Genomic DNA, 27,190 nt, shown 5'->3' on the forward strand with positions numbered 1-27,190 from the left:
GAGCTTCCGCCCGGCTATGCTTGCATAGAGGATAAACCAAGCCAACTTCACGAATGTCGTGGCGTTATTTGACTTCTGGGAAATGTAGTCTTTAGTTGCGTGAGATGCTATGCAGTAGCCATTCTAAAAACTACAATACGCCATTATTCGGTGACGCGCAATTGCCTTGCATCAGCGTGCGAGAGTGGACCGCACTTACCGGCAAAGTATTAGTCACTTTAGTGTGTTTAAGAGTAGACATTACTCCGAACCGAGTCCTCACTCAACGGCCAAATGAAGCTGTTTGTTAGCGAACGTAACCCACACTGTCTAAAAGTGTTAGCTGCTTTAGAAGTAGCTGGACTGCAGTGTGACGTCCAGTTTGTCAACCACGAAGGTGAGTAAGGGGAAGCGTTAAAGCGTAAATTCGGCTGTATTCACAAGAAAATTGTCAGATTTAACTTAAATACTCGTTTGAAAAATTTCGTTTGTGTTTTTTGTTGTTTGAGTTGTGTTTTCGTGAAAGTGGCGGTTTTTAGAACCAAGTTAGCTAGCTTGTCTGGTGCTGTTCATTAGTGGCTTCTGTCAATCAATGTCAATCATGTGACAATTAGACAGACGTCTACGACGTGGCCCATATATATATATATATATATATATATATATATATATATATATATATATATATATATATATATATATATATATATATATATATATATATATATATATATGTGTGTACACACACACACACACACACACACACCCATAAATAAAAGATCATGTTTGAGCGTGCCAAACAAGGAATTTTGCTTCGGTACATCACAGCCTCTGTTCAACATTTAGGTGACTAACAACACTCAGGACATGAGAATATTTGTCATTTTTCACATGTCCTGAGTATTGTTAGTCACCTAAATTTTGAACAGAGTCTGTGATGTACGAGTCATGTCCTTCTAAAGACATGGTTCCCGTTTATGCATTGTAAAAGCAATGATTTACCTAAATGTTGACAATCTTTTCCCCAAGGCATGTGATTCCAAGGCACAAATAATTTGCAAATTTTCAGGCATTAACACAACCTCACCTGTATGTCTGACTTTTCATATTATATTGCAGAGGCACCCAATTGGTGAACAAACTAGTTCGACTAGTGTCAGTCAGTCATGTTAAAATGTGTTTGAACATCATATCAAAATGTTAGATGTGGGGAAAAAAAAAGAGTCAGGCAAATATCTGCATTATTATTCATCACCCCACCCCTGATAAGACTGCTCGTCCCAGATGTTTGCTGTTCCTTCAGCAGCCAAATCCCAGGAATCATTAAACCGCCACCATCTGGCATCCTATTGTGGTATATGGAAAATTAAGCACGTGCATTTGCTCTTAACAATTTAAAGAAGACAACAGGAGTGTTTTTCTAATTTAAGACAGCTCTCAGGTGTTTACATAACTGTTATCCTGTTGACAATATTCCCCAAGGATCAAGTATTATATAAAATTTTATACACCCCGTATTTTGTTGCGCTGTTTAAAGGGGATGGCCCAGTTTTATGCAAATGAGCAACGTTGCGTCTTGCCCCATAAACTGCTGAACCAATGATAACTTGAGGCTAAGCCTGAGTCGTGTTACTAGAATGCCTTCTACTTGCAGGAACGTACATAGGCGCCCGTAAAGTTGTAAACACTTTTCACTCGTGGAGGCATCAGTTTATGGAAGCATCACCAAACAAATAATCATGACCATGTTGACAACTAAACTGAGCAAAATAAGTCAGTGGAGGTTTGATTGCATTTTTAGTTTGACATGATAAAAGCTAGGGGATTGCATCTAAGCTTGGCTGAATTTAAGAAATTCCACTTTTCCTCTTTTGATTATTTTATTTATTTTTTATAGAGAAACCTGTGCCTTTCCTGAGCCGTCCATGTTTACCAGCCCTGCTCCTTCCCAGTGGACAGCACCTATTCAGCCCCAATGCCATATGCCGGTCGGTCATATGCAGTTCTCTCTGCAAAGTGTATTGATTCTTAATGCTTGTATCTGTCATTTTCTTAGATACATGTTTGAAGTGAGCGGACAAGAGTGCAGCAAAGCTTGTGATCAATGGCTTGAATGGGAAGCCACAGAGCTCCAGGTACGCTGTTTTACAAAGCACTAAATCACCAGAAAGTGTGCTGTTGCTGGCAGTGGCATTTTAAATTGTTTCATAATCATCATTCAATTGTGCTCTCAGACCCAGCAAAGAGAGAGAGGTTTTTCTCCGCTGTAATTATTGTCTGCTTTCTGCAGCCTGCCTTGCTTCAGGCCCTTCATTTGGCGGTGCTTCAGGGCAAAGAATCGGAGGCCACCCAAGTCCTCGCAGGGCCCCTCAGCTACTTGGACCAAAGCTTGACCAAGGGGACCTCGCCTTATTTAACTGGGGTACAACAAGCCCAACTTTCTTTCAGATTAAAGATTTACCTCTATTGTAAAAGATACTATTTAAAAAAAAAAAAAGCTATCAATACAAATAGAACTTGGCATAATTTTCAAGTGCTTAATTTTCCATATAGCACAGCAACTGTTAGAGAATAATATTTTTTTTTTGGTTTGTCTCAGGATGTTGTTTCGCTCGCCGATCTTGTTGTGTGTGCCGCGCTGCATCCGATTTTGTCCGCACCATCGCTCGCCTCAGGTGAGAATTCACAGTATATTTCAAATCAGGTCATGCTCATGACCGCCCTCAGAGCGATTGTAAAATGTTTGATTTAGCAGTTACTTTACCATTGATGCCTCTTAAAAGTTTAATCATTGACTTTTGTTAGCCATGCTTTTCCTTTACTTGAATATCCATGTTCTTTTTCCAAGTCTGTTTCATCCTCCCACGTCTTGCTTTTCCCAGGTGAACCCAAGTCTGTGAGGATTTGGTTCGACCGTGTGGCCACCTCGCAGAGTTGCGTGTCGGCCTCTCACAAAGTGCTGCAGGGGAAAGGCCAGCAGGCAATGAAGAGCTTCACGCAGAGGCAGCCTGCGCCGCAGAGCGGCCAGTGCAGAGGCGGCACACAGCCAGGCAATAGCGGCCCTGCTGAGGTACGTATCAGACTTAAAGGAGACTCTGTCGGAATTGAAAAGGTGTATTTTCCAAATGTATTTGTTTAGGGTGAGGAAGGGGAACGTGTGGTGTCACAGGAAGAGATGGAAGCTGCTGCTGTCACCTGGGGCAATGGTTTAAATGCGTCCACTGCAGCCACGAAAAGACTCCACCCGATGTATGTTATGAGATTTCTTACACGATTCTCCTAGATTAATTTAAATAACATTCTCTTCGTTTCTTCAGTCTGCCGCAGGAGGGCAAACGAAACATCCTGTTGACCAGCGCGTTGCCCTATGTCAACAACGTACCCCACCTGGGCAACATCATCGGCTGCGTTCTCAGTGCCGACGTCTTCTCCAGGTGCCCGAGAGGGAGAAAGTGTCCTCGGTTTATGATTGTTTTGACAAATGGCCTTCTTCTACAAGGTACGCCCGACTGCGAGGCTGGAACGTGTTGTTCGTTTGCGGCACAGACGAATACGGCACGGCCACGGAAAACAAAGCCCGTGAGGAAGGCTTGACGCCGCAGCAGATCTGCGACAAATACCACGCCATACACGCCAGCATCTACCAATGGTTCCAGATCGATTTCGACTTTTTTGGCAGGACCACCACCGAGAAGCAGACGGAGTAAGTTACAAGCAGGGTTTAAAGAATGTAGTTGGTTCTAAATAAAATTTGACGTCATATTGGAGTCAAATGGTGACATAGCCAATTCTCACTCGGTTGAGCTCAAATTTAAGTCCATTGTAAGATTTCAAATTGAATGGAGTTTGTTTTTGTTTTCTCTCAAGATGAAAAGTGAGATAGTTTCCCTGGGACATAGCTACTGAAGTAGTCATACATCAAATTCCGTACATACCCTGCAACCATAATAATGGTAAAAATAAACTAGGCAAGAGGTCACAACTTCTGTGAGTAGAAGGATGCTGTTTTGCCATCACTTGTCTTAGGTATGAAAAGGCAAACATGATTGTGTAACCTATTACAGCAATCTCGATCGGCTTATGATGTTGAACGTCTAGTCCTCCCAAGCCATAAAATCTACTTAATAACTGAACCACTCTCAGAGCAAAAATGCGGTCTGCCACTTCTACAAGCTACCGCACTTTATTTTCCTTTCCCCCATTGTCTTCAAATGTTGCTTCAATTTCTCTGGTGGTAGATAAACTTGCTCTGTACAGCCACATTGAGAACGAGCAAACCCTTTCTCTTCCAACAAGAGCAGATGTATCCATTTGCAAGAGAACCACAAAAAACATCAGGCGCTATGTGAAGTAGAAAACCGCCCACAGACTTAAAGACCAAAGTATGTAAAGAGCTTTCATATTTTGATCCAACCACAAGCTTACCCCCGCCCCCACTACCACCACCTCCCGCACCAGTAACATTTTAATGATCGCCAGTGTAAAGCCTTCCATATTTCTTGAATGTTTTCTGTCTGTCACAATGAGCCCCCCCGTCTTACTCGGGGGAGATTCAGTGTCCGCTCTGTCATTAGTCTGAATTTCTTCTCAACTGTCTTTCCAACTTTTTTGTTGCTTAGGATAGCCCAAAATATCTTCTGGAGGCTTCACAAAAATGGCTTCCTGGTTGAAGACACTGTGGAGCAGCTACGCTGCGAGAAATGCCAGCGTTTCCTGGCCGACCGCTTTGTAGAAGGCACCTGCCCTCACTGCAACTATCCGGATGCTCGCGGCGACCAGTGCGACAAGTGCGGGCGACTCATCAATGCTGTGGAACTCAAGGTGATAATAACTTTGAGATTGCTTATAGAGTAAGATTGACCTCTTGCTGTTTTCTGAATAAACCATAGCTGTTACTTCCCTGCAATTGTATTTGCTTTATCTACAGATGAATTATTCATTCAATACTTATAGAAAAGTATTGAATGAAGCTATGTCTGTCTGTCCCCTTTAGGCACCTCACTGTAAAGTCTGCGGACAGACTCCGGTCATCCGCTCCTCCAAACATCTTTTCCTGGATCTGCCAAAGGTACACATTCAGACGCCCATTTTGTGTTTATGAATTGACACACCATGAGTACTGGAAATCTATGGATGTTTTTGTCTGTATTCCCAGTTAGAGCCTCAGTTAGAGCAGTGGCTGGACAAGACCACCAGCAGCGGAGACTGGACTGCAAATGCCAAACAGATCACTCGCTCCTGGCTCAGGGATGGACTCAAACCTCGTTGCATCACCAGAGATCTGCGATGGGGAACACCAGTACCTCACCCTGACTTTCAAGAAAAGGTCTCCATTGTCTCTGACTAAGGCTGGACTTAAAACTGTCGCTCCAAGTGGCTAATTCCATTTTAATGCACATATTCAGTATTTATCAGATTTGTATCCACACTCGGCAGAGTCCTGACTGTAATCTAGTTCAATGTGTTTTTTTTTTTTTTCCACTTCCATGATGCACATCCTAATTGAGCCACTTGGGAGCAAAACATCTGACTCAGTTTAACCATGCAGTGTAAATTTAACCCATGTGCAAACATGATGTCTTCACACACAGTTGTAATTGCTGCCACTCGTGGCTCTCTTACTGCTCCTTCAGGTGTTCTACGTATGGTTCGACGCCCCCATTGGTTATGTTTCTATCACTGCCAACTACACAGACAAATGGGAACAGTGGTGGAAGAATCCAAATCAGGTAACACACACTTTAGAGTTTCTCTTGATTCAGCTAGTCTTCTCATTGTGTTGCAATGGAAGACAAGACTTTAGATCCTACAGATATAATGCAGGAAATCTCACGCTGAAATTGTAAGTTAACCAGCTTCTACTCGCTCATTAAAAAGACGCGAGTTCCAACAGATGAATATCAGACAACTTTGCCGTTTGCTGTCATAGGCAACGTCTTCATTCACATCAACTCATATCATCTCTCTCCATCTAAAACCCCCGGATTGAGCTGTGAGAGTGTGTGTGTCAGCGTGTGTTTAGGGTGGGGGGCTGGGAAGAGCCGATAAGTCCTCTTTGAACAGGATGAGCTCACCATGATCTAATATGATGTCATCCTCACGTCGCAGTGATGTTTGTTTGCCGCCAGGTGGAGCTCTACAACTTCATGGCCAAGGACAACGTGCCGTTCCACAGTGTGGTGTTTCCCTGCTCCCTCCTGGGAGCTCAGGACAACTATACACTGGTCAATCACTTGATTGCCACTGGTACACCTTTATAATTACTACCATTTATTACTTGGATCATAAATATTAAAAAGTATGATGAATTATTCAGCCCTACAATCACCCCGGGCATGTAATCGTCTGCCTTGTGTGCAGAATATCTGAATTATGAAGACACAAAGTTCTCCAAGAGCCGTGGCGTGGGCGTCTTTGGCGACATGGCTAAGGACACAGGCATCCCGTCCGACGTGTGGCGCTTCTACTTGCTCTATGTACGTCCCGAGGGACAGGATTCAGCCTTCTCCTGGGCTGACATGGCTCTGAAGAACAACTCTGAGCTGCTCAACAACTTGGGCAATTTCATTAACAGGTTGGTCACTGAAGGGCTGAATCAAGAAGTCATAGACGTGATGTATGGAGCAGGTTTAAAAAAACAAAAAAAAAAACTGCAATTGTAAGCTTTAGATGTCAGAGGCTTGGGGAAAACACCACTGTAAGGAAGAAGGCTCAAGCAGACTGTACGCTCAGTGTGGGGGCGGCAGTCTGCCTCCACCGATTAGGTTGAAGTTGAGTGGTAAAAGAGGCAGAGAAAAAGATAGGACAGTGCAGGGTTAGCCAAACTTTTGCATTCAGGTTCCAAATTTGATTTAAAATGCAACGATGGGATACGTCATTTGTAAATGAGGTAAATTTAAAAGTATACAAAATACGAAACGGGAGCGTTTGAGTCATCCAGCATCACAGAGCGAGCTTATGTAACTTTTCGGGAAAATACTTTCCGGTTTCATCTAGTCAACGTGAAATCAAAAGTAGAGGAATTTACGTCACTCATCCAGTCCAATTAGGATCTCAGATTGTTGGAGATGTAACAATTTCAACAGATTTTCCCCACGTTTTGTAAATATGTTAGGGATGGTGTAATATATCCAATTAGACCGCCTTTTAATGACTTTAAAAAAAAAAAAAGATTGGGGTTAAATCCCACATCAAAGATGTTTCCCCCTGAAATTTTTTTTCAAAGCACCTTGATCTTCAAAAATTGTTCTCGGGCAGCAACGGTTGATGTCTAATTGCTTTTAAAAGATCTTAAACTGCATCCAGCCGGAGGTGCTTGGAGGTAGACAGTGGCCTGAAAAACCAGACCTCAAATCTCAATTTAATTAGTGTCAGAATGGTCCACCTTGCCAGCAAAAGTAGGGGTCAGGCAAAGTTCATTCCACATCAAACCAACATTGCGCATATGACAGTCTTGTCAAAGCATTTTGTTTGAGCAAAATTTAGTCAGAAACAAGATGGGTGTGTTGCGTCAGATGCGTCAGCCCCTTACCACAAGCAACTCGCTGACGCCCGCATCCAACTCAGCTCGATTATTTGCAATGAAGAGGCTCAGAGGGAGAGCTGTTATGTTCATTTACATCAGCAGAGTGCATTACACATAGCAACACTATCTATAATTTATCATCAATTAGCGTGCCGGCTATCAGCCCCCCCCTGATGTAGCACTTTTTCTCCACTGATTCTAAGCTGCCTTTCTCACTCACTTGATGACTACTTTCTATTTTTTTTCCTGCTTTTCTGTCTCTTTCACCCTCCTTTGACCCCCCCCCCCCCGCCCCTCAATCCTCTAGAGCCGCCATGTTTGTTTCAAAGTTCTTTGATGGCTGTGTGCCCGCGATGGAGCTACTGCAGGGAGATAAGAAGCTCCTGGCTTTAGTGGGCTGGGAGCTGCAGCAGTACATACAACTCATGGACAAAGTCAAGTAAGACCACTCAAATTCTGTACATTCAATATGGCACGAGTCTCTGCTTTTCCTATAGTTTTACGATGTTTGAACGTGTGATGGAGAACCTTTTTTGCTTGGTGATATTTCAATAGGATCCGTGATGCCCTGAAGCACATCCTCAGCATCTCTCGCCATGGTAACCAGTACATCCAAGTTAATGAACCCTGGAAGAAGATCAAGGGAGGAGATGCAGAATGGTGAGATTTAGATGGCCAACTTGAGCCAAACCCTGTCTGTGTCTGTAATGTTATGCAGGGTTGGACAAATTTACATATACAGTGCATTTGAGACTCCCTGCTTTGAATCAAGATCCAGAAATTGACCATCACTCACCTTTTTTTGCATATACACTCATTCAGTCACATTCTAAAATCAAACCGCGATTGTGAAATTCAATTTTGGGGTGGCGGTAATAAGAAACGATCATTCCCCTTCAGGCAGCGTGCAGGCACCGTCACTGGCGTGTCCATCAACGTCGCCTGCTTGCTGTCCGTCATGCTGCTGCCCTACATGCCAGCGGTTAGCCAAACCATCAGGGATCAACTCAATGCACCGGACTCTTGCGTCAGTGCCATGTTGCGTGGCACAGGCGCCTTCACACGCGTCCTTGATGTCGGCCACCGCATTGGCACTGTGAGTACAAGTGCGCAGTTTTGTTTTATGTTATAGACATATTTCTTCCACTTGAATGTGTCAGGAAATTCCCCAAATGTCTAAATGAGATCTGGGGACACTCCACCGTAATTAAAAAAAAAAAAAAAAAGGCTTTTGAAAGGTAAAATGAACTACCTCAAAAATGTTTGCCTCCTCATAATGACCAACATAATACAGTAGCGTAGTAGCCCCAGGTGTTGATCAAAAAGGAAGCAAAGGTATATTAATTGTTATTGTGTGCCACTGTAACATTGTGCAGTTTTAACCTTGACACCGTACTTAATTTAATACAATATACTGACTATAATATATTGTATATGCCCACACTAGTCTAAAGATATCCAATAAAATCTCCAGGACTATCTAAATAAATAATTAGTTAGAAGCTGCTTACACTCTCTCAAAATGCCCTGCCCAGTTTTGATGTTGTAGGCAAGACAGCGTGGCAATTCAGTGTTACCTGCTCCCGATTGGGGGGGAATTTCCTTGGAGGGCGTTCGTCAAAGTACAAATCCTGGCATTTGCTCGAAATGGCTACTTCAAACTAAAATGGCTGACCTCGTGTTCACATATGAGCATGTGTCTTTGAAAAAATTTTATGCATCCTCTTCTGATAGGCTTGAACTAGTTTTGGTTGAATTCAGAGTTGTATAACCTTTATACATGTTTTTTTTTTTAATAAGGATTCATTTTACATCTCAGGCTGATTCTCCTTTTTAAATGACTCTTTCTTTCTCCCTTTCAGGTGAGCACGTTGTTCCAGAAACTGGAGGTTGAGCAGATTGAAGCTTTGAAAAAGAGATTTGGTGGACAACAGGTACGTGATAACCAAGAAGCAGGTTGACTTTTCTATCGAGGTGAAAAATAGCAGCAAGTGGTGATGTCTAGCCGTGCAAATGGGCCGGGCAGACAGAATACTTGCTCGCAGCGTCTCTTTTCAAAAGTGATACATGGCAAATAGACAATAGCTGCTTTGTATTTGATGAATTCAGGGAATAGATAAAGAATAATCCTTGTCTAAACCTTCTCGTCAACCGCCTTCATCTAGCCTGAAGATGAACCGGCAAGGAAAAAGGTACCGTTGGTGTTTGCTTGCGAAGCATCCACACGGGTGCTGTCACCGCCGATTACCGCATGCTTTGACTAATACTAGCAAATCATTTGAACGTTTTCTTATCACCGTGAGTCCAGCGCGTCCCCACGTCTGTTCATTCATCAGCCGCTCGTGAAATCCCGTCGACACTTTGACTGAGAAGCGCTATTGTCAGAAATGAAGTCAGTCGTCTCTTTGAAATATCAACACGCCGTATGTTCCGATCGCACCCTCAGACGGCGACTCAGAATGCTGCCGGCGCTCGTTCGGCCACTACCCCTCCCACCCCTGCGATGGACGCGAACGCTGGAGCCGACCCGGAGAAAGCCCAGCAGCTGACGCAGGCTGTGGCTGAGCAGGTAGCCCTGCTGATACATTTATTAATATCAAATCCTACACACCATGGTGGCCCAGCTTTTCTAGGTCAAGATAAAATTAGAAATAGACTCAAATGTACTAAAATAGAGGGTCCCCCATAAATATATTAACTCGCTAGCCATTACAGTGAGTAGTCATACACTGGTATTTTGATTTGGGTATTTACTGACATTAATACAAGATTAGTGAATTCAAGAAATAATTTTAAATAATGGAGAACTGCCCTCATTCTCCTAGTAAGAGTAAATACTTTTTTTGGGGGGGAGGCACTCTATAATGTATATGCCAAAGCATCGGCTGAGCTCAACCTAATCATGAATGAGTAGATTTGCTGTAAGAATAAGCCCTTTTTTTTTTTTTTTTTATAAATAATGACCAATTAATATTATGTAACTATCAAAAACTGCTCATAGCAAATCAAAGTGCTCTTCAGTTGATTTTAATAGACTACATATATCTATTAATATCGTGTAAATTAATGCCTCTCGGTGCTTGAGTTTCATTATGATCTAATGAAATTGTATTTATAGTTCAGATAACAGATGGACGGACAGATTTTTGGTTTTGCTTCGTACACGGTAGGTAATGTTAATGGTAGGATGGAAATGGAAGTTTCCATGTAATATATGCAAACAACTAGGAAGTTAAATGTTTGATCTTTGCTGTTTTTTTTGTCTTGTTTTGTTTTTTTAAATATATAGCCGCATTGTCTTTTCTTTTGTCAGGGAGAAAAGGTGCGATCCCTGAAAGCACAGAAGGCCGACAAGGCGGCGATTACAGCTGAGGTGGCCAAACTGTTGGAGCTGAAGAAACAGTTGGCACTGGCAGAGGGCAAGAGCCTTGAACCCACACCTGTCAAGGGCAAGAAAAAGTGAGACGTGCGAGTTATTAAAAAAGAAAAAATCACAACCGGTAGAGGCGGTTAGCGGGAGAAGTGATCGGAAGTACGATAATAGGAGATTGGGAACAAGATGTACATGGCGAGATGAGGATGTTAGCCAAAGGCAAAGCCGTGACAGGATCTGAGACAATGCGTTGTTGGCACCGAGGGCTAATGAAATGCTCGCGAGGCCGGCGGGGAAATGAAAACACATAAAGTGAGCCAAATGAATTCTGTTACAGAATGGAGGGATTTGGGAAAAATCCCTACACCAAGAGAAACCAATTTGATACTCTCACTGCGATACATTGAGCGTATCACGTTCACCTTGCAAGGTTTTTATACAATGTTTAATTTTTTTTTTTTATTAACAGCTAGAAATTGGTTAACTTCCTGTCAATCATGTGCACACAATAAAAAAAATACATAAATGAATTTTCTTTTATTGCAAATTTGGGATTACAGTGAAGTGTTAGAAATACTAACGTACAGGGAAAAAAAAAACCATGCATTATCCATATAGAATAAACAATTTAGGTAACATTCTGAATAAGAAAGTAGAAAGGAACTGTACAAATTTGTACAGTAAACGTTATTAGCGCAATATAAAAATAGTTCCAACATTAAAAAAAAGTCACCTGTAGAAAGTTTAGCTGGGCACAAGTTTGCAACCTTCTGTATTTTAAATACACATACAGACAAGCGGCGACTTATAGAAAAAGCAAAATGGTTCGATTCTCAAAGCGAGGGGACATTCAAAACGTTCCTGAGCTCCTCTCTCCATGAATTGGGGCAAATAATCTCTGCTAGCCATATTGCAGCCCTTTTAAACGATGAGTTACAATTTATTGCAAAATTGCAGGAAGGGACAACAATGGAATACCCTCAACTAAATTCCTTTCTTTCCAACATACAAATCAAACTGTTCCTAAAGGTTGTTACAAACCTTGTGACCACTGATTATGCAATTAAGAGCTTGCTGTTCTTTTCACATTCCTTGTCTTTTCAGTTTGCCGCAGTCATGTTGCAGCTTTTTCTTGCACTCTGCCTTGACTTTCATCATCTTTTCCAAACATCTTAAAAATCTCTTTGGTTTTCATACCTTCTGGTCTAAAGAGTGTGCACACGCAGACCTTTTTCTTCTTCAATTCTGTCTACAAGATCATTTCCTGGTGTTGACAAGTCTCTCGATGAGGGCTCGCCGCGTGCGCTGTACCTCCTCGCCCAGCCTTTCGATCTCCGCTTTCAAGCGCTCGTTCTGCTCAGTCAGCTCTTGCACTTTCCTCTCGTTCTCTTGCTCCCTCTCCTTGCGACTCTTTTTGGCGGACAAGTACGACGACGACGTGCGTTGCTGCGACTGGGAAGAAGCGCCGGGGGATGAGGCGGCGCCGTCGGGCCCCTCGCTCCTCTGCCGCTTGCCCAGACGCGAAGGCGAGTAGATGGATGGGGACGAGACGGGTGACGACGGGGAAGAGCAGCGCTGGGAAGGCGACTGCGAGGCGGAGGAGGAGTAGGATGGCGAATCGGGGACACAGGGCAACTCTTCCTCGCTGGCTGATGGAGATGCTGGATGGACGCTGTTCACCTGCTGCTGCTGCTGGTGGTGATGGGGATGATGATGGTAATAGTAACCACCGCTCGAATCCAGCATTCCTCCTTCACTCAGGAACTCAAAGAACTCTGGGGGCAGCAGGTCACCGTCGCCGCTTCTCCCCTCTGTTTTCCGCTCTTCTGTCGGAGTCAAGCAGGACGAGGAGGAAGATGAGGTGTGATGCAGAGGCTGGGCGTTGTGGATCTGCTCCGTCGCCCTCTGGACACCCTCTCCCCAAGTCTGACCTCCGTCCGTCAGCCACGTCAGGGAGCAACTCTCCAGAACGTCCAGGAACTCCGGCTCCTTCTGTAAGTACAAAGCGTTACATCTGACGTCACTCTACGCTACGCCATCCTTGTCCAAACGGCCGACGGCCCCGGAGGGCGTTTGACAGCCCACCGGCGTGATTTTTATTGGCCTGCCACATATTCTAATATCACATCATAAGGTTATGAGAAATTTAGATTCAAAGATAGCACTTTAAATATTAAGATGTTAAAAAATAATTTCAAGAATTAAATATTTTATGCGAGAAATACAACTTTTTTTTTTTTTTATTCGGATTTTACAAGAATCTTTTTTTTTCTTTAGATGAACAAATTTCTTTGTCACAATTATCACCAAGCTGAGATTTGCCCTTTTTTGTAAGCATGTTAACATAAGTCACATTTAGTATTGTTAGGTTAGAGGCATAATTATATTTTCAACTTTGTGTTGGAATCAAAAAAAATACCCACGTTTTGGCACAAGTCTGTTTTTTTTTTTGGTGTAGATTCTCAGCCATTCACAAAGATTGAATCGAGTCTCGTTTGTTGAATGTTGAATTGTTTTCTTAAAAAACAGGCAATTATTATTACACAAATGTTTTAGCATGCTTCATAAATTCAATTTTAAAGCAGCTGCCCTCACAACTTCAACCTGCATATGTGATGAAAAACATCCCCCCCCCCCCCCCCCCCCCCCCCCATTGTGTGTGACCATCCAGGTCCCTTAAGCCACTGACCTCGCTATACGAGGGGGCGCGCGTTAGCTTTGCCCCTCCCGCGTCCGAGCCCAGGATGTCTTGCAGGTCCTCATACCACGCCTCCAACTCTGCGCCACACAGCGGCCCCACACCAGGGGGGTACGGCGGGGGCAGGTGCAGCCACTCGGCAGTCATTTTGCCAGTCAACTCGCAACGCACTCCACACTAGGTCACACGCTTCAAATGGGACCTGACGGCACAAGAGAAAGAGAGAGAGCACAATGGTGAAATGCTACTTTTGGAATTCAAGTTTAAAGAATTTGAGTGTGTGACAACGTGAATTTAATTGAAAATTGAGGCTATACGTAGTTGTGACAAGATGAAAATGCATGGAAAGAAATTCAAATTGCAAGTAAAATGAAATACTTTTTTTTTTTAAAGATGCAAAAATATTTGCTTTTAAAATTAATCGGAGCTGAAAGATACAAAATCTGAAAAAAATACACCAGCGCAAAGTTAGGTAAATTCCCGGTAATTCGAAACTTAAGCTATACTTATTGAAAATGCACATTCAATTTAAAAGAAACCAGCAAAAAAATAATAAAATCAACAAACTGAAAATTCAAGCTATATTTGTTAAAAATTCAAATTGTTAAAAACACGACAAGCATTTAAATTAATGATATTGAACATTAAAGCTCTATTAATGGATAGTTAAAATGTAAATGGTTAAAATACATACGCATGTCAATGTCAAATAAATTAAAAATTAAAGCGTATATGAACTTCTAAATGCACAATGTATGTCGAAATCAAAGAGGAAAACAAATGTCAACTTCAATAGAAAATGAGAAGTATAAATTTACCTTTAGAAGGACTCCCTTAATCAAGTCTGCAAATCGGTTTGAGATATTTTTCCCCTACAAATCTGGAAGAAAAAAAAAGTTGAAAGAAGTTTAATTTTGCTTTAATAACTGTCAAGAAAAAAGACAACTATGTAATCAAAGACAAAATGTTCTTAACCTGAACGCTAAACAAAGACCGAGCGGCTCTCAACTGCGCCCCCTGCGCTCCAAAGCGCGAAACAACACGCTTCGTAATCGATAAACAAGATGAAGAACAACGGTGATGAGACTTTGATTTCAACCTCACAGCCGTGACAGTCGTATCTCTCGCTCGCCTTTAACGCGCTATAAAGCCACAACCGAAAAACTCACCAATAAAACCGAGATAATTCGTTTTGGGGGGAAAATATTTAAAAGAAATGATTTCACTTTAGATGGCATTCCGTTTTGACGCTGGCAAAAATTGACACCAAATTGACGTTTCTCCACAGGCCGGCATGTTATTTTAGTGGCTATCAATTACATTCTTTAGTTGTGTTAAAAACGTCATTAAAGTATTTAATTTTTGATTTTGTTAAGTCCTGTTGAATTGACCGCTATACGCGCCAAGACAATTACGTCATGGAAAGAAAAGGGAAAAAAACGTTGTGGTTCACTGGGCAAAACTGAAGAAAACGCCAAGACGGGGAAAAAAATCGGCAAAGTCAAAAAGTTTAATATTAGTGAGTTATGCAACAACATTGAAGTTTTTAATTTTAGTACGTTGAAATACTTAATTTTAGTAAGTTTCAAAGTTGTTTGTTAATGACATTTGCTTTGAAATCAATCAGATGAAATATTGTACTTTGCAATTGTCTCAACATTTCTCAATTATGAATGACATGCATTATTATAATCAATTGTCTCCGCGACAAGTGACACATGCGATCGAACGTCAAAGTTCAAACTTGGCGAGTCTGCGACAGCTCCCAAAAACAGAACTCTTGCATAATGTAAATAGTGCCGATTACAATAAATGTCATTATGAAAACATATATATATTTTTTTTAACCGGCTAAAAAAAAAGTTTTCCCCGTTAAATTTGGTACGTCGCCAAGACTTGGGGAAAAAAAAAAATAATAAAACAACTAAACGTCAAACGTTGTCACTTACCCTTTTCCTTTTATTTGTTCGCCGTCTCGACTGTCGCTGGTTCGAATGTAGATGTTTTTGTGAGAATGGATGATGGCTCATGTTAACCATTGTTCAACACTTGACAGCCGAATGTGCTTAAACGGAAATTCCCGGCAGCGTTTATAAGGAGCGAGGCCAACCGAACTATGTCAGGCGACGCGGCCCTACCATGTGACGTCGATGTATGGGCGTACAAACAGGCCAATTAAAAGCACGCAAGTAATCCGTTTTCCTTGACGACATCCAATGAGGGTGGCAGAGATTCGAGCAGGGAGGTTGGGTTTAGTTTGGCAAGCAAGGTTGAGTGCGCACCCCATTGTCTGTATAGTTTGTACGAGGCGCAGTTGTCGATGCAGTCATAAGACGGCCAGGACGAATTTGGGGCGTAAGGGAGTCACATGAAAGGAATGATGCAATGCTTGGCAACCAGTTTCTAGCTGGGGATAACACCGGCGGAATCCGAACATGTTTTATTAAATAGCGTTGCCTCGAACATAAAATACATCTAAAAATATACATATATGCGCGGCGAGCCAATGTCGAAGAATTGTCGTTTGATATTTAAAGCCGTGACGTTCCACGCCCACTCGTCTTTTTGATTTTGTACGTCACATACGAAGAAATGGCACGAGTAAACACGAGTGGCTTGTATCGAATGGACCATTCGGCGTTTGTATTGTCTCGCATGATGGACGTGTAAACAACACACGTTTGGAGCTTTAAATCTTCGTCACGTCGCGGCAACGCGCACGCGCTTCCTATAACTTCCGGGATTGGTATCAAAACAAGCGGCCACGCGCCTGTTTCAGCTCAGAAGGTCGAAACTTGTACTTTCTCTGATGATATATTAGTTTCATTATGGCTATTCTACTGGCGTTTCAGTTATTGTATTCAGTTTTCACTGTTTTGAATGATTTGCAATAAATTTCTTAAATTTAAAAAAAGCCAGATAGACACCGAAATCGCTGCCAACTCAACAAAAAGCAGTTAATCGGGCAAGAAGAGGAAGACTGGCCAAAGCAATCACCAATTTTAAACCCAAGAGAGCATGCATTATGTCTGCTTAAAGGGAGTCTGAATCATCTCATTTTATAATTATTCACAGGCACACACACAGAAATTAAGTGCAAACAAAGACAGACATTTAATCTAAAATGAAAGATGAAATCACTTATAAAGATAATTCAGTGTAACCCCATAGCACCCACAGATTAACTAAATCACAGATTTGAAAACCAAAATCACCCTTTCTCATAATTCTTCCCTACCTTGTCGCTTTCTTTTCCTGCATTTTCTTGCTTTTATTTTAAGATGAAGGCAGCTTCTTGGGGGGCTGTACCCTTTCTTTCTTCCATCTTTCATTCTTTTCCTCTTTTTCTCCCTCTCATCCTCACTTTGCACCTTTTGTCCATTACCCCTACCTTTATTTCCCTCCTTTCATTATTTCGCTCCTTAATCTTTCTTTTCATTCTTCTGGTCTTCCCTGATCCTTCCTTCTTTCTTTCCGTACTTCCTTCTTTACTTCATTCTTCCCTACTCTCCTTTTGCTTCTCTGCTTCCTTTATCCTTCCTTCCAACCATTCTTTAATTCCTGCATCATTCTTTCTCTGGTTCCTCCCGTAACTCCGTCCTCTTAAAAAATAACTTGAATATGCGTAATTACACACATAATGACGCCCCAAAAAGTGGATTTCCATCAGACTCCATTGGTCCCAGGGCTATAAAGTATAAATAAATACCCTATTAAACAAATATCATGCAACAATCTAACCAATGTTTTTTGTTCTGTAGCACTTGTGGGATAGATGCTTTTAAAACTATGTATTTAGTTTGAAATAGGAGCGAATTATGTGATGGACCCCAGGTTGTAGGTTGTCTAACGTAACAATCATAGTTATGTGATTATCAACGCAATTACACAACTCTTTGGTCGCGTGGGTATTTTAAATAAGGGGATAAATAAACGTCCAGAGATAATTGCAACGTTGCATCATAAACGCGCGTCAAAGAGTTCATCTAAGTTACAGGACAGTTTTGGTAACAAAGCGTCACGTAAACAAGACGTTCACACCCTATAAGCCGGTGCGCGCAAGGCAAATCTAAAGCCGTGCGCGTTCACGTGGCGGCGGCGGTGCGCGCGCACGGCGCCCTCATAGCAACAGCGGCGAGCAGCGAATCGCGAGCTCAAACACTTGTCTCCAGGACCGGCTTACAGCACCGGCAACGCGTCACGGCTCGGGTGGCTGTTGCTGAGTAGTTCGGCACACTTGGACCGCCACAACCCCATCAACCCCACCACGCCCACCCCCCAATCCGACGCTCCCTCCACCTCCACCCAGCTGTCTGTTGACTTTGTCAGGATGGGCTCTTTTATTAGCGAAGACCTTGTTTACAACTCGGGTTGCATCATTTTCATTTGTTTAACAGTCACACTTGATGTTGACTTCATTCATTCTTCTTCCACGTGGCATCCAAGTCAAAGGGACACTTGATTAAGTACGATCTGATAAGAAAACATTCGATTTAAAGGAGTCATTTGATCTTATAAGCGGTTGTCAGTGAATCTTACGAAGAGCTTTTGTAATATTTTGTTGACCCGCTTACAAAACCTCGAAAGTTGAACTCAATTAAATTATTGGTCCAAGTCATTTTAAAACCTTGTTTTACTGCTTCATTCCAAAATACCACACAAGTATTGACATTAACTCTGATGCCGTTGAACAAAACTATATGAAAATATAACATTTTCTAAGAAAACTAACACAGTTGTGCCATAACTGTTTTAAGGTCAAACGCTTAACAAAACCTTATGTGTAAAGTTGTCACATTCTAACATGGCAAAAAACTTTCAGGTGAGTAAAGTATAACAGAAAACCATCTTGTGGAAACTCAGAAATTGAATGCTGTCATGTTAATTCATCCGTTCCAGGATCAAACTCTTATAAAACATTTTTTTTTCAAATATTGTTGTGATAGTCCATGCATAAAAGTATAGTTTTTGTTTGTTTGGTTTATTTTAATTTGAAACATTTTAAAACGTACTAATATAAAAATAAGTGTGGTAGTTTATTATGTCATAAAAAATAAAGTGAAAAACAGTGCCACGGACCCTCCGAAGTTGAGCGATGTTTGATGGGTATTGTTTTGATCAGTTCGAGGTTTTTCCTGCATTGCAGCAAGTTTCCTGTTTCCATCCGAGCAACCACCACTGCCTCGGTCAAGACTCGCGCCACACCCAGTCAGCTCACTCCACTATACACACACACGCACGCACGCCGCGCGCACGCACGCGCGCGCACGCAGCTGTCGGAAAGCATCCCGGCTCAAACGCGAGACGGCTGCTAATGTGATGATAGAATAAAGCTTAAAATCGAACATGGTCTCACAAAGTAAAAGTAAGAGCTGTTCTTTTCATTTGTATTTATTTATGTTGCATGTTGGAAAGCAAGAATATAAAAATGAGACCTGACTAAATTACTTTCAAAGCGTTTTTAAAAAGTAAGTAGGGTGACCTTGATGTACAATTTAATTCTTTTGGAGTTCCACAAGGTTCAATTTTATGGCCACTGTCAAGAAAGCACGGGCATTTTTGAATGCATGTTTTTCCAAAAACATTTGAATGTGGATTTATGAAAAAAATAATACCATTGTTAATTAATTAGAGCCTGGTAAATGCAAAGCTTTCGTTTAGTCTTTTTTGAAGATTTTTCTGAGGGGATTAAAGTATAAAAGGTTGAATTTTGCTTGCTTTTCGACAACATTTGATTAGAAAATTGTGTAAAGGTAACATTAATATTGATTTTAAGGAGACAGCCTGTGAACAATGTCCCATTGTGAAGTGAGCGATTACTGACGCCCACTCCTCAACGAGATTCATTCAACGTCATTATCATCAGTCTTCCTTCTCCTCTTAAACTTGACAGTAACAGTGCTGTGTTGTGATTTAATTGAGTGCAGATGGTCGCTGTTGTTCAGTGAGGACACGCCCTTCTTTCGCTACACCGGCTGTGGAATATCCCGTAGGTTTGACTTTCTTCCTTGATCAAAACAAGCTATAGCAAAAAAAAAAAAAACTTATGTACGGATGTTTTTCCTCCATAAATGCTTTGTGTCCTTTCCACAGTAATATGCTGCCACCTACTGGTTCCCGACAAGTATAACAGTTGAAAGAACTCCAAACAATACCTAAACAGCCGACCGAGTTCAGGTTTTATTGATCATATTCTGTTGAATTTTAGACAACGGTAAAGCAGATTAACGGTGTGTGCCTCCCGGTCGTAATATAAATACAAGTGACGGACTGAGCGCAAGCAAACAAACAAGGTAATGTCGGCATATTTACAGTTTTCCATCAGAGGCCACAGTTTATTAGACATGTCTAAGGTATCCTGTGAGCCATTTCATTGAACAATACAAATCCAGTCTCGTCTTGAATCTTCAATTCTACTAGTCAATTGAATTACCTTGAAGAATTTTGGTCTTATTTTGTCAATCTTTCCCAACATTCCACTTAGTGAAGAAGGCATAGGTGGACGAAGAGAGCAGTAGTAGGAAGGGAGGTTGGACGGCCAAGCGTCAATGTGGAAGTCTCATTCGTCCATGTTCATGACCAAACGCTTTTTTTTTTTTTTTCTTGTATTTTTTTGTCCAGGTTTATTTATTTGGACACCTTTTTCATCCTCTGGTCGAGTGTGGCGAAGTTCTCCTCTATGGCCACCAGGTTTTCCTTCATTGTCTGCTGGACCTGACATGGGGAAGAAGATGTATTTGAGGTGATTTTTTTATTTTTAGATCTGACAGGATAATTGTACCATCAATACTTGAAATCCCATTTTGAAAGTTGCGCTGTCTTCCAATGACCAATGGGTACATGTAGATGATGAACCTTACCTGTGTCAGCAGGGTGTTGTTGTCCTTCAGAGAGTTGTTGATCATCTGCTGAGTGGTGTCCAGATGTGTGAGAAGTTGGCCAAACTGCATAGCTGTAAGACACACCGGTACAGACACAAACTGTTCACCTTAAAATCTTCCGGAAAGGAATGATATTATGGAACATTGGACTTTTGCATGACTTGCGTAAAAAAATACAAAAGTGTCGTGTGATCATCCCGATTGAAATAAAATCAGCTCAAGACTTGCAAGAAAAATCCATGATGACAAAATAGCAATGACTAAATCTACTCCCGGTCTGATGAATATTAAAGAAAACGTGATATAATCATCCCGTTCTCAAGTGTTACACTCAGTTTACACACGATGATGACATTCCTTCGCCTTTCCAACCATTCGTTCCTCCCCCGCTAACCTAAATACGCCCTCGTCAGTGAGCTCCCACGGGTAATGTGGTTCCGAGCAACACTGCGCCGACTTGTAGGCAATATTGCACGTCTTGTTGAGTTTTGCAAGTTTGTCACCTTGCTCGTGTAGCTCCTTGACTGTCACCAGCCTCTGGACCACCTGAGGTACGGAGGTGGACATGGCCTCCCACTTCTGCACCGCGTCATACAACTGCGACAGCTGCAAACATATTAAAGCTTAACAAAAGAACAAGACAACCTTGACATACAAGCCAGTAAACTGAAAGTCAAGCGCGGTAAAACCTTGTTTTGTGTGTCGGCGTCCTCGATGGCTGTTTTGTGTTTGGCGATTTCGTTCATCTTCCCGAGCACACTCTAAAATGCAGAAATCCGCCGTGTCACGTCCATATGTAATATAGATGATATAAAAGGTGGCAAATGTACATTGACTCAGATGAAACAAAGACTAAAATGACCTGGCCCTCCTATTCACCAAAGTTTGCACACCTACCTGCAGCCTGGCCTCCACTTGATCCAAAGTAGCCGAGTCCAGTGCGCTGACCCTGGCCTGAAGGAGTTCCAAAGTATCCTGAAGCAACAAAACACTCGCACTTAAGAAGAGACAGGAAATGATGTCATCTCGAAAGCGTGACCTTGTTCTTTGGCTATGGATTGCGGTGACAACGTCATTGAGTAGACGACTCACTGTCAGACTGACTCCTTGCATGCCGGCGTTCAGAGGACCCTGCGGTGGAAGCGCCAAGGACAACGGCGTAGGTTAAACACAGTCAAAGAAATCAAGGTGGGAGATTATGTTTCCATAGCAACAGGAGCGTAAACACACTGCATATCTGTGTCGTCTGAAGAGAAGGAAGCAGACCCATGTAATTTGTGCCTGTACCTGTTTGTCTGATGCTGAGCCAACAGCCATCTCCAAGTCTGCCAGCCGCTTCTCCATTTCTGCCATCTACCGAGAGAACAAGGTAGTGCAATTACACGGTCATCGTTTTGACTCCGGCAGTTCAGCGTGCACGGGGTGGCCTGTCTTATTAAGATACTGTGCTTTAATAATGGTGAATAAATGTTCTTTATGGTCTTTCTATTTCAGGTTTTCTAGAAACACATCCTGAATGATAAACTGGGGTTTAACAGTACTATATATTTTTATTTTACCTTAGCAGACTCATTGAACTTTTCTTGCTCAGGTCTGCTGTGCAGCTCATAGAGGACCACTCCATCTGGGCCCTTGGTCGCCGCTGGCGCCTTACTGTCTCCAGCCGAGCAGCCGCGACTGCCCTTGGCCACCTCGAGCTGTGTGAGCAGGCGCCTGAGGAACCAGATGCATCCAAATGGTGTAAAGGGGGGGGGGGGGGGGGGTTCTTCCATTTAACTTCTAAGATGGCAACGTAAATTTAATTTGTATCTAAATCTGGAAAGCCTGTAACCCGTCATTACCCAACGTTAACGCAGTCATACTACAGTAAATATTTGTATGAAAGAAAATCTGGGCCATGAGCGCAAAACAAGTCAAAGGATAAAAATAGTGGCACTACTTTCTCGTAATGACTTCATTCTCCTCCCCCAACAGGCAGTGAGACCAGCGTGGTGCGGCTCACCTGGCCAGCGCTCCGTCCGGATCCGCTAGGTTGATGTGCGCCTGCGGTCCCAGCAGCGAGTCGAGGTGAGCGGAAACTAGATGCTGCTTGAGCTGGGCCGCCTGCTGGGCGAGGACCACCGGGGTCAGGCGCTCTTCCGCGTTGCTTTCCTTTGTGGCGGCCTGGCAACACAGTCCAGTGTCGCGTCAATGAGTGGTAAGAAGGTTTGTGAGTGCGCCACAGGCTACCTGGATGGCGTCCACCTCCTGACAGAGCTCCTGGATCTCATTGACCAGGCGCTGGTATTTCTGCTGGGGCGTTTCCTTGATGCCGCAGCCCTCTCCGAGCTGCGCCGCAACACAGCGAGAACACAGAGAATATGGTTGCAAAGCAAGTTTTCCGTGGAAAGTCAAGCGTGTGACGAGCAGACATCGATGTCGTTCTAATATTTAATTGAACGATCGACTGAATGTACTCACAATTTCAAATTCTCCAGACTCGTAGCCCACTCTTCTGCTTTTACTGATTCTATCTGAGAAGTCTGTGCAAACAAAAGCAAGGAGACCAAGCCGATGGTGAAAACAAAGTCGAAATCAATGAGTGGACTTTTTTGGGCCCGATAATCAAGTTGAAGCTGACCCAGGCCTTTGGTGTTGACGTGCTTGTCCTTGAACTTGTCGTAAGCGGCATTGGGGTTGACCACGATTCTCTCCACACTGTCGCTGCACAATTCCTCCTGTGATCGGGGGCAACAAAATAAGTTAGATCGAATATATGTGCAGAGGATCCTCAGTTTACCGGGGTCCAGACATGTTTTGAGACAATAAATGGTATGCAATTTGGCACCATACTTGATATTTATGGCATTTCTAAAAAGAACAGTCATTGTAATTATGGCTTCTGCATCAGTGACTTTTGCTTTGGGTTACGTCTCCAAACTAAAAATGGACCTTTTAAAACTTTGTAAACCAAGGACCCTCTTTATGTAAGATAGCAGAAAAAAAAAAGTAAACTGGTGGGGGAAACTTTCACCACCGCAAGCAAAATCCCTTTAAACTTTCCCCTTGAACTTAAAACGATGATCATAAATGAATAACAAAATTAAAATGATGCAGATTAGTGTGTGGCAGGATTTCCTTGGTGATTTCAGTATGATTAAGAAGAAGCAGTGGCCCACTAAAATTTAACTCATTCTGAAATTATGGCAGACCAAGACGAGACTACGTGAATGGAACAAGGAAGCGATAGTGTCGACTGGTTGCTAATTATGAGGATGAACTGCAGAGTTAGACAAGACGATATCAAACGAGGCACTCAGAAAGTTACACTGATGAAGGGGTGGGAGCAAGGGGGGGGGGGGGGGGGTGGATGGAGTTGTGGAGGGTTAGCCAGGCTCTTACCAGCTCCTTGGGTTTCCAAAGAGAGTTAGAAAGAGCATAAAACAGTTGCAGGGTGGGAGAGAGAGACAACACGTATTAATGTGGTTATCACACATGCATCCACACACACACATACACACTAAGAGCAGGGTAGCTGACTGGGATCAGGGAAAGAAGATCAGAAAGAAAGCAGTGAATGCTTCAGTGAACACTCTGGAATCATCTAGGATGCCTCCAGTTCTTTCTTGCTTCCCCCGGTTGTAACATTAGAGATCCTCTTTCACTCTGCCTGGTCAGGTCACAACTACGACATACCCACGCACATTCATATTTAAGAATTTTGCAATCCTACAGGATTTCCACACAATTTGAAACCATTTGTCACATTTCCCTGACAATAGGGAGTGGATAAAGCGCCATATAAGTATAGTCCATGAGAGGTGTGTCAGAAAAAGTTCCAGGAATCATGCCTCAAAAACGGTTTCAAATCCAAACTATTCGTTTTCCCTTAAATGTGAGCCACATGATCAATTTGCACGATCCTGCGAGGTTTGCTTCATTTAGCGCATGAGAAAAGATAAAAATGGTGACAGGACCAACTCGAGCATTGAACATCTGACAGTTCTGGAAGAATCCTTGTGTATGAGGATTACTTATTAGACTTTGATTTTGAAAACGTGCCATTTGACTTTGAAATATCTTTTGTAACACCAGACCTGGAACTTTGTTGACACACCTCATATAGTTGGATATAGTTTGCGTTGAAAAGTACTTGTGTCAAATCGCAAAGAGGCTGATAGTAAGATAAGGCGCTATTAAGACGTGGATCATGCGGACGCCCATAAACAGCCAAGTTAGTCAGGGCGAGGTTAGCCATGAAGCAGCTGCTCGACAGCATGACAAGTTAGAGAGAGAAAAGGGGCTGGAAAGCAATTTGAGTACAAACACTTCTTTCTTTGAACACACAGGCAAGGCAGGCAGTTCATCCCGTCTTTTGGAACCGTTTAAAAATAGCAACACATAAATAGTTTAAGTCTCCTAATTCCCTTCAAATCAACACATAGGAAAAGTATGATTATGAAAATCATGCAAGTCAAAGCACAGCATCGAAGCCCACTGGGAGTATAAAACACAGTCAATCTTACTTGTAAAAGCTAGGGTCCGGGGAGAGGTGGATTAAAGTCAAAACAACAGGGGCATTGGGAGGAGGAGACCGACATAGGAGGGGAAAATGCCAATTAGGTTCTAACGCTTCAAGTTAGGAGTCCAAACATTAGAATTTTTTTTTTCTTTTTTCAAATACACTAACACAACGTGAATGTATTTGAATTTTAATGCACAATGGGGGGTCACGATGAGCCCATCGCAGCTGACTTGGGTCCATCCTGGACTGGTAAGCCAGTCAATAGCAGGGCACATAAAGCTAATGAGGTGAGAGTATACTCCTTATGACAAATCTAAAAATCCATTCACACTGGTCCTAACGTTAATATTTAAAATGCAAACCATGCAATCTTTCTAAAAATAAGCACGTGTCCATTTTATGACGTCATTGGGTCTGACAGACACGCAATTGATTTATTATTATTATTATTATTATCCGTAAATAAACGACTTACCGACTCGAATTGAGCCTGGTCATCTTCTGGTAGGTCACCCGTCTCGTACACATCCGGCTCATTAAAAGCCTATTTAAAGAACAAAAAACAACAACAATTGGATCCGAAATGCACGACTAGCAGCATCTTTTAGCCTGGCCAACGCCCCGGTTTATTCAAGCACCATGGAACTTTAACTACTCATCTACGGTGGCTTTTAGCGCACCGCAAGTAAAACATATAACATGTAGAGTCTTACATCAATGTCAGTTATATCTCAGTTATAACACTAGTAAAACAGCTGATCAATATTAACGAGAGCAAGTCTCTTAGCCGAAACTAGGCTAACTTGCTAAGCAATAGCCACTTACAATTCCTGGTAGATTTGCATATTTGGGGTCAGCCATTGTGCGTGAAAGCAAAACGTAATACCGAAAGAAAACCAAAGACAACACCAAATGTGTTGATAATCGATTCGCTGGGTCAAAATGACAGAAAGGTGATCAAGGGGCCAGCCAAGATGAGCGACTAGCGGTAGTAGACGTCTCGCAGGCTGATGTGGTCGTTGGATCCGGCTGACAGTTTGTGCGTTCGGTTTAAGGGACACCTTCGCCCGTTGGCGGTAGTGTTGAGGCTCCGGAAAGGGTAAACGACTGAGACAGCTCATCCTAGTTGGGAAATCGAACGCACAGAAAAGCCTCTACGCGCGTGCGCAGTGTTTAACTTTAGCCAAGACAAAAGAATTGAATTAGCCTTAATATTACATAGATTTGATCACTAGTCATTATAAATGGTCAAATTCAGCGTATTTTTAACCATTGAAAATGAGTGACGTTACATTTTACCCTCATATGTTCTATTTGCAAAAGTAGCCACGCGGTGGCGCTAAAGATCCAAGCAAAACACGAACCAACCAATGGAGTCGGACGCCAGATTGTCGTCTTGTTCCTTTTCAAATTAGGATTCGGTCCATTATAACTCAACAAGGTTGAAGTTTTAAAAATACTAATCACAAAAATTTCTGTAGAACAGATCTTTATTTGTAGAAACAGTGGGAATAGCCCCTGACAGAAAAAAAACTGCATGGTTTGTATTGAGTTTGCTTACATTTCCCAGTGGCCATGTGCTGCATGCACCAAAATATTAGAGACACATGCAGCTCTCCCAACAACAGATATAAGCAGGAAAGCAGTTTTTTTTTTCTGTTCCATTTCATATGCAGGTGTTCTGTAAGGACCTGACCTGGCGACCCACTTTAGGTCGAAAACATTTATTTCTGTACTATTTTTAGCGGTGAACCTTTCTATCAAATAACCTGCAACAATGGCAGTATGGACAATTTAGGAGGGAGCGTGGGGCAAACTGTGTCAGAGTGCTTCTTCTTCATCTAGTGGTGCTGATGAGAGGATGTCGGATGCCCCGCCCACCCCAAGAGAGAGAGAGAGAGAGACAGAGAGAGAGAGAGAGAGAGAGAGAGAGAGAGAGAGACAGAAAGACAGACAGAAACACAGAGAGAGAGAGAGAGAGAGAGAGAGAGAGAGAGAGAGAGAGAGAGAGAGACAGAAAGACAGACAGACAGAAACACAGAGAGAGAGAGAGAGAGAGAGAGAGAGAGAGATGCGAGCATGCTGCTTTTGCAGACGCTGTCGACCGTACCAGTTTGTACTATTTCCCCCAGTGTAACACGCCGCCATCTGTTCATCACCAAATTGAGCCTCTGGGTTGTTTTCTTTCTTTCTCTCTTTTTTGAACCCCCTCTTCTTTTTCCCCTCCATG

The 27,190-nt window shown here is 42.5% G+C and overlaps 3 protein-coding genes and 2 long non-coding RNA genes across 8 annotated transcripts; 3 read left to right on the forward strand and 2 right to left on the reverse strand.

Moving 5' to 3' along the window:
- The first annotated feature begins 90 nt into the window (after positions 1–90).
- On the forward strand, positions 91–11,413 carry mars1 (methionyl-tRNA synthetase 1). Of its 2 annotated transcripts, XM_085925151.1 has the most exons (22): positions 91–376; positions 1,877–1,967; positions 2,036–2,114; positions 2,270–2,401; positions 2,579–2,654; positions 2,862–3,049; positions 3,119–3,228; positions 3,297–3,413; positions 3,479–3,682; positions 4,599–4,800; positions 4,973–5,047; positions 5,135–5,305; positions 5,613–5,708; positions 6,108–6,225; positions 6,340–6,553; positions 7,812–7,943; positions 8,060–8,164; positions 8,405–8,600; positions 9,367–9,438; positions 9,670–9,696; positions 9,951–10,073; positions 10,818–11,413. In XM_085925151.1, the coding sequence occupies exons 1-22, from the start codon at positions 274–276 to the stop codon at positions 10,965–10,967; spliced, it is 2,781 nt and encodes a 926-aa protein (XP_085781277.1). In that variant the 5' UTR covers positions 91–273; the 3' UTR covers positions 10,968–11,413. The 2 variants fall into 2 exon arrangements, with proteins under 2 accessions (XP_085781277.1, XP_085781278.1); XM_085925152.1 differs by lacking the exon at positions 9,670–9,696 and having other exon boundaries at positions 10,818–11,412.
- ddit3 (DNA-damage-inducible transcript 3) lies at positions 11,383–17,520 on the reverse strand. 2 transcript variants are annotated; one of them, XM_085925164.1, is made up of 4 exons: positions 16,814–17,520; positions 14,394–14,455; positions 13,567–13,777; positions 11,383–12,869 (listed from the first exon to the last, which is right to left on the reverse strand). In XM_085925164.1, the coding sequence occupies exons 3-4, from the start codon at positions 13,720–13,722 to the stop codon at positions 12,135–12,137; spliced, it is 891 nt and encodes a 296-aa protein (XP_085781290.1). In that variant the 5' UTR covers positions 13,723–13,777; positions 14,394–14,455; positions 16,814–17,520; the 3' UTR covers positions 11,383–12,134. The 2 variants fall into 2 exon arrangements, with proteins under 2 accessions (XP_085781290.1, XP_085781289.1); XM_085925163.1 differs by lacking the exon at positions 16,814–17,520 and adding an exon at positions 15,525–16,802 and having other exon boundaries at positions 11,384–12,869.
- Positions 17,521–18,761: 1,241 nt separating this feature from the next.
- LOC147049501 (uncharacterized) lies at positions 18,762–20,851 on the forward strand. 2 transcript variants are annotated; one of them, XR_015067647.1, is made up of 5 exons: positions 18,762–18,940; positions 19,503–19,564; positions 19,669–19,752; positions 20,197–20,317; positions 20,448–20,851. It is a non-coding gene; the product is annotated as an uncharacterized LOC147049501 (long non-coding RNA). The 2 variants fall into 2 exon arrangements; XR_015067646.1 differs by lacking the exon at positions 19,669–19,752 and having other exon boundaries at positions 18,771–18,940; positions 20,448–20,846.
- dctn2 (dynactin 2 (p50)) lies at positions 19,883–26,061 on the reverse strand. Its single transcript, XM_085925162.1, has 14 exons — positions 25,786–26,061; positions 25,436–25,504; positions 23,077–23,173; positions 22,917–22,978; positions 22,686–22,784; positions 22,459–22,619; positions 22,016–22,169; positions 21,744–21,809; positions 21,549–21,587; positions 21,354–21,431; positions 21,146–21,217; positions 20,960–21,062; positions 20,436–20,527; positions 19,883–20,289 (listed from the first exon to the last, which is right to left on the reverse strand). The coding sequence occupies exons 1-14, from the start codon at positions 25,819–25,821 to the stop codon at positions 20,203–20,205; spliced, it is 1,215 nt and encodes a 404-aa protein (XP_085781288.1). The 5' UTR covers positions 25,822–26,061; the 3' UTR covers positions 19,883–20,202.
- LOC147049503 (uncharacterized) lies at positions 21,152–23,731 on the forward strand. The gene is made up of 3 exons (XR_015067649.1): positions 21,152–21,825; positions 22,048–22,196; positions 22,431–23,731. It is a non-coding gene; the product is annotated as an uncharacterized LOC147049503 (long non-coding RNA).
- Positions 26,062–27,190: the final 1,129 nt, after the last annotated feature.

This window comes from Syngnathus leptorhynchus, chromosome 11 (assembly GCF_054491065.1).
Source record: "Syngnathus leptorhynchus isolate UIUO chromosome 11, UIUO_Slep, whole genome shotgun sequence".
Lineage (NCBI taxonomy): Eukaryota > Metazoa > Chordata > Actinopteri > Syngnathiformes > Syngnathidae > Syngnathus > Syngnathus leptorhynchus.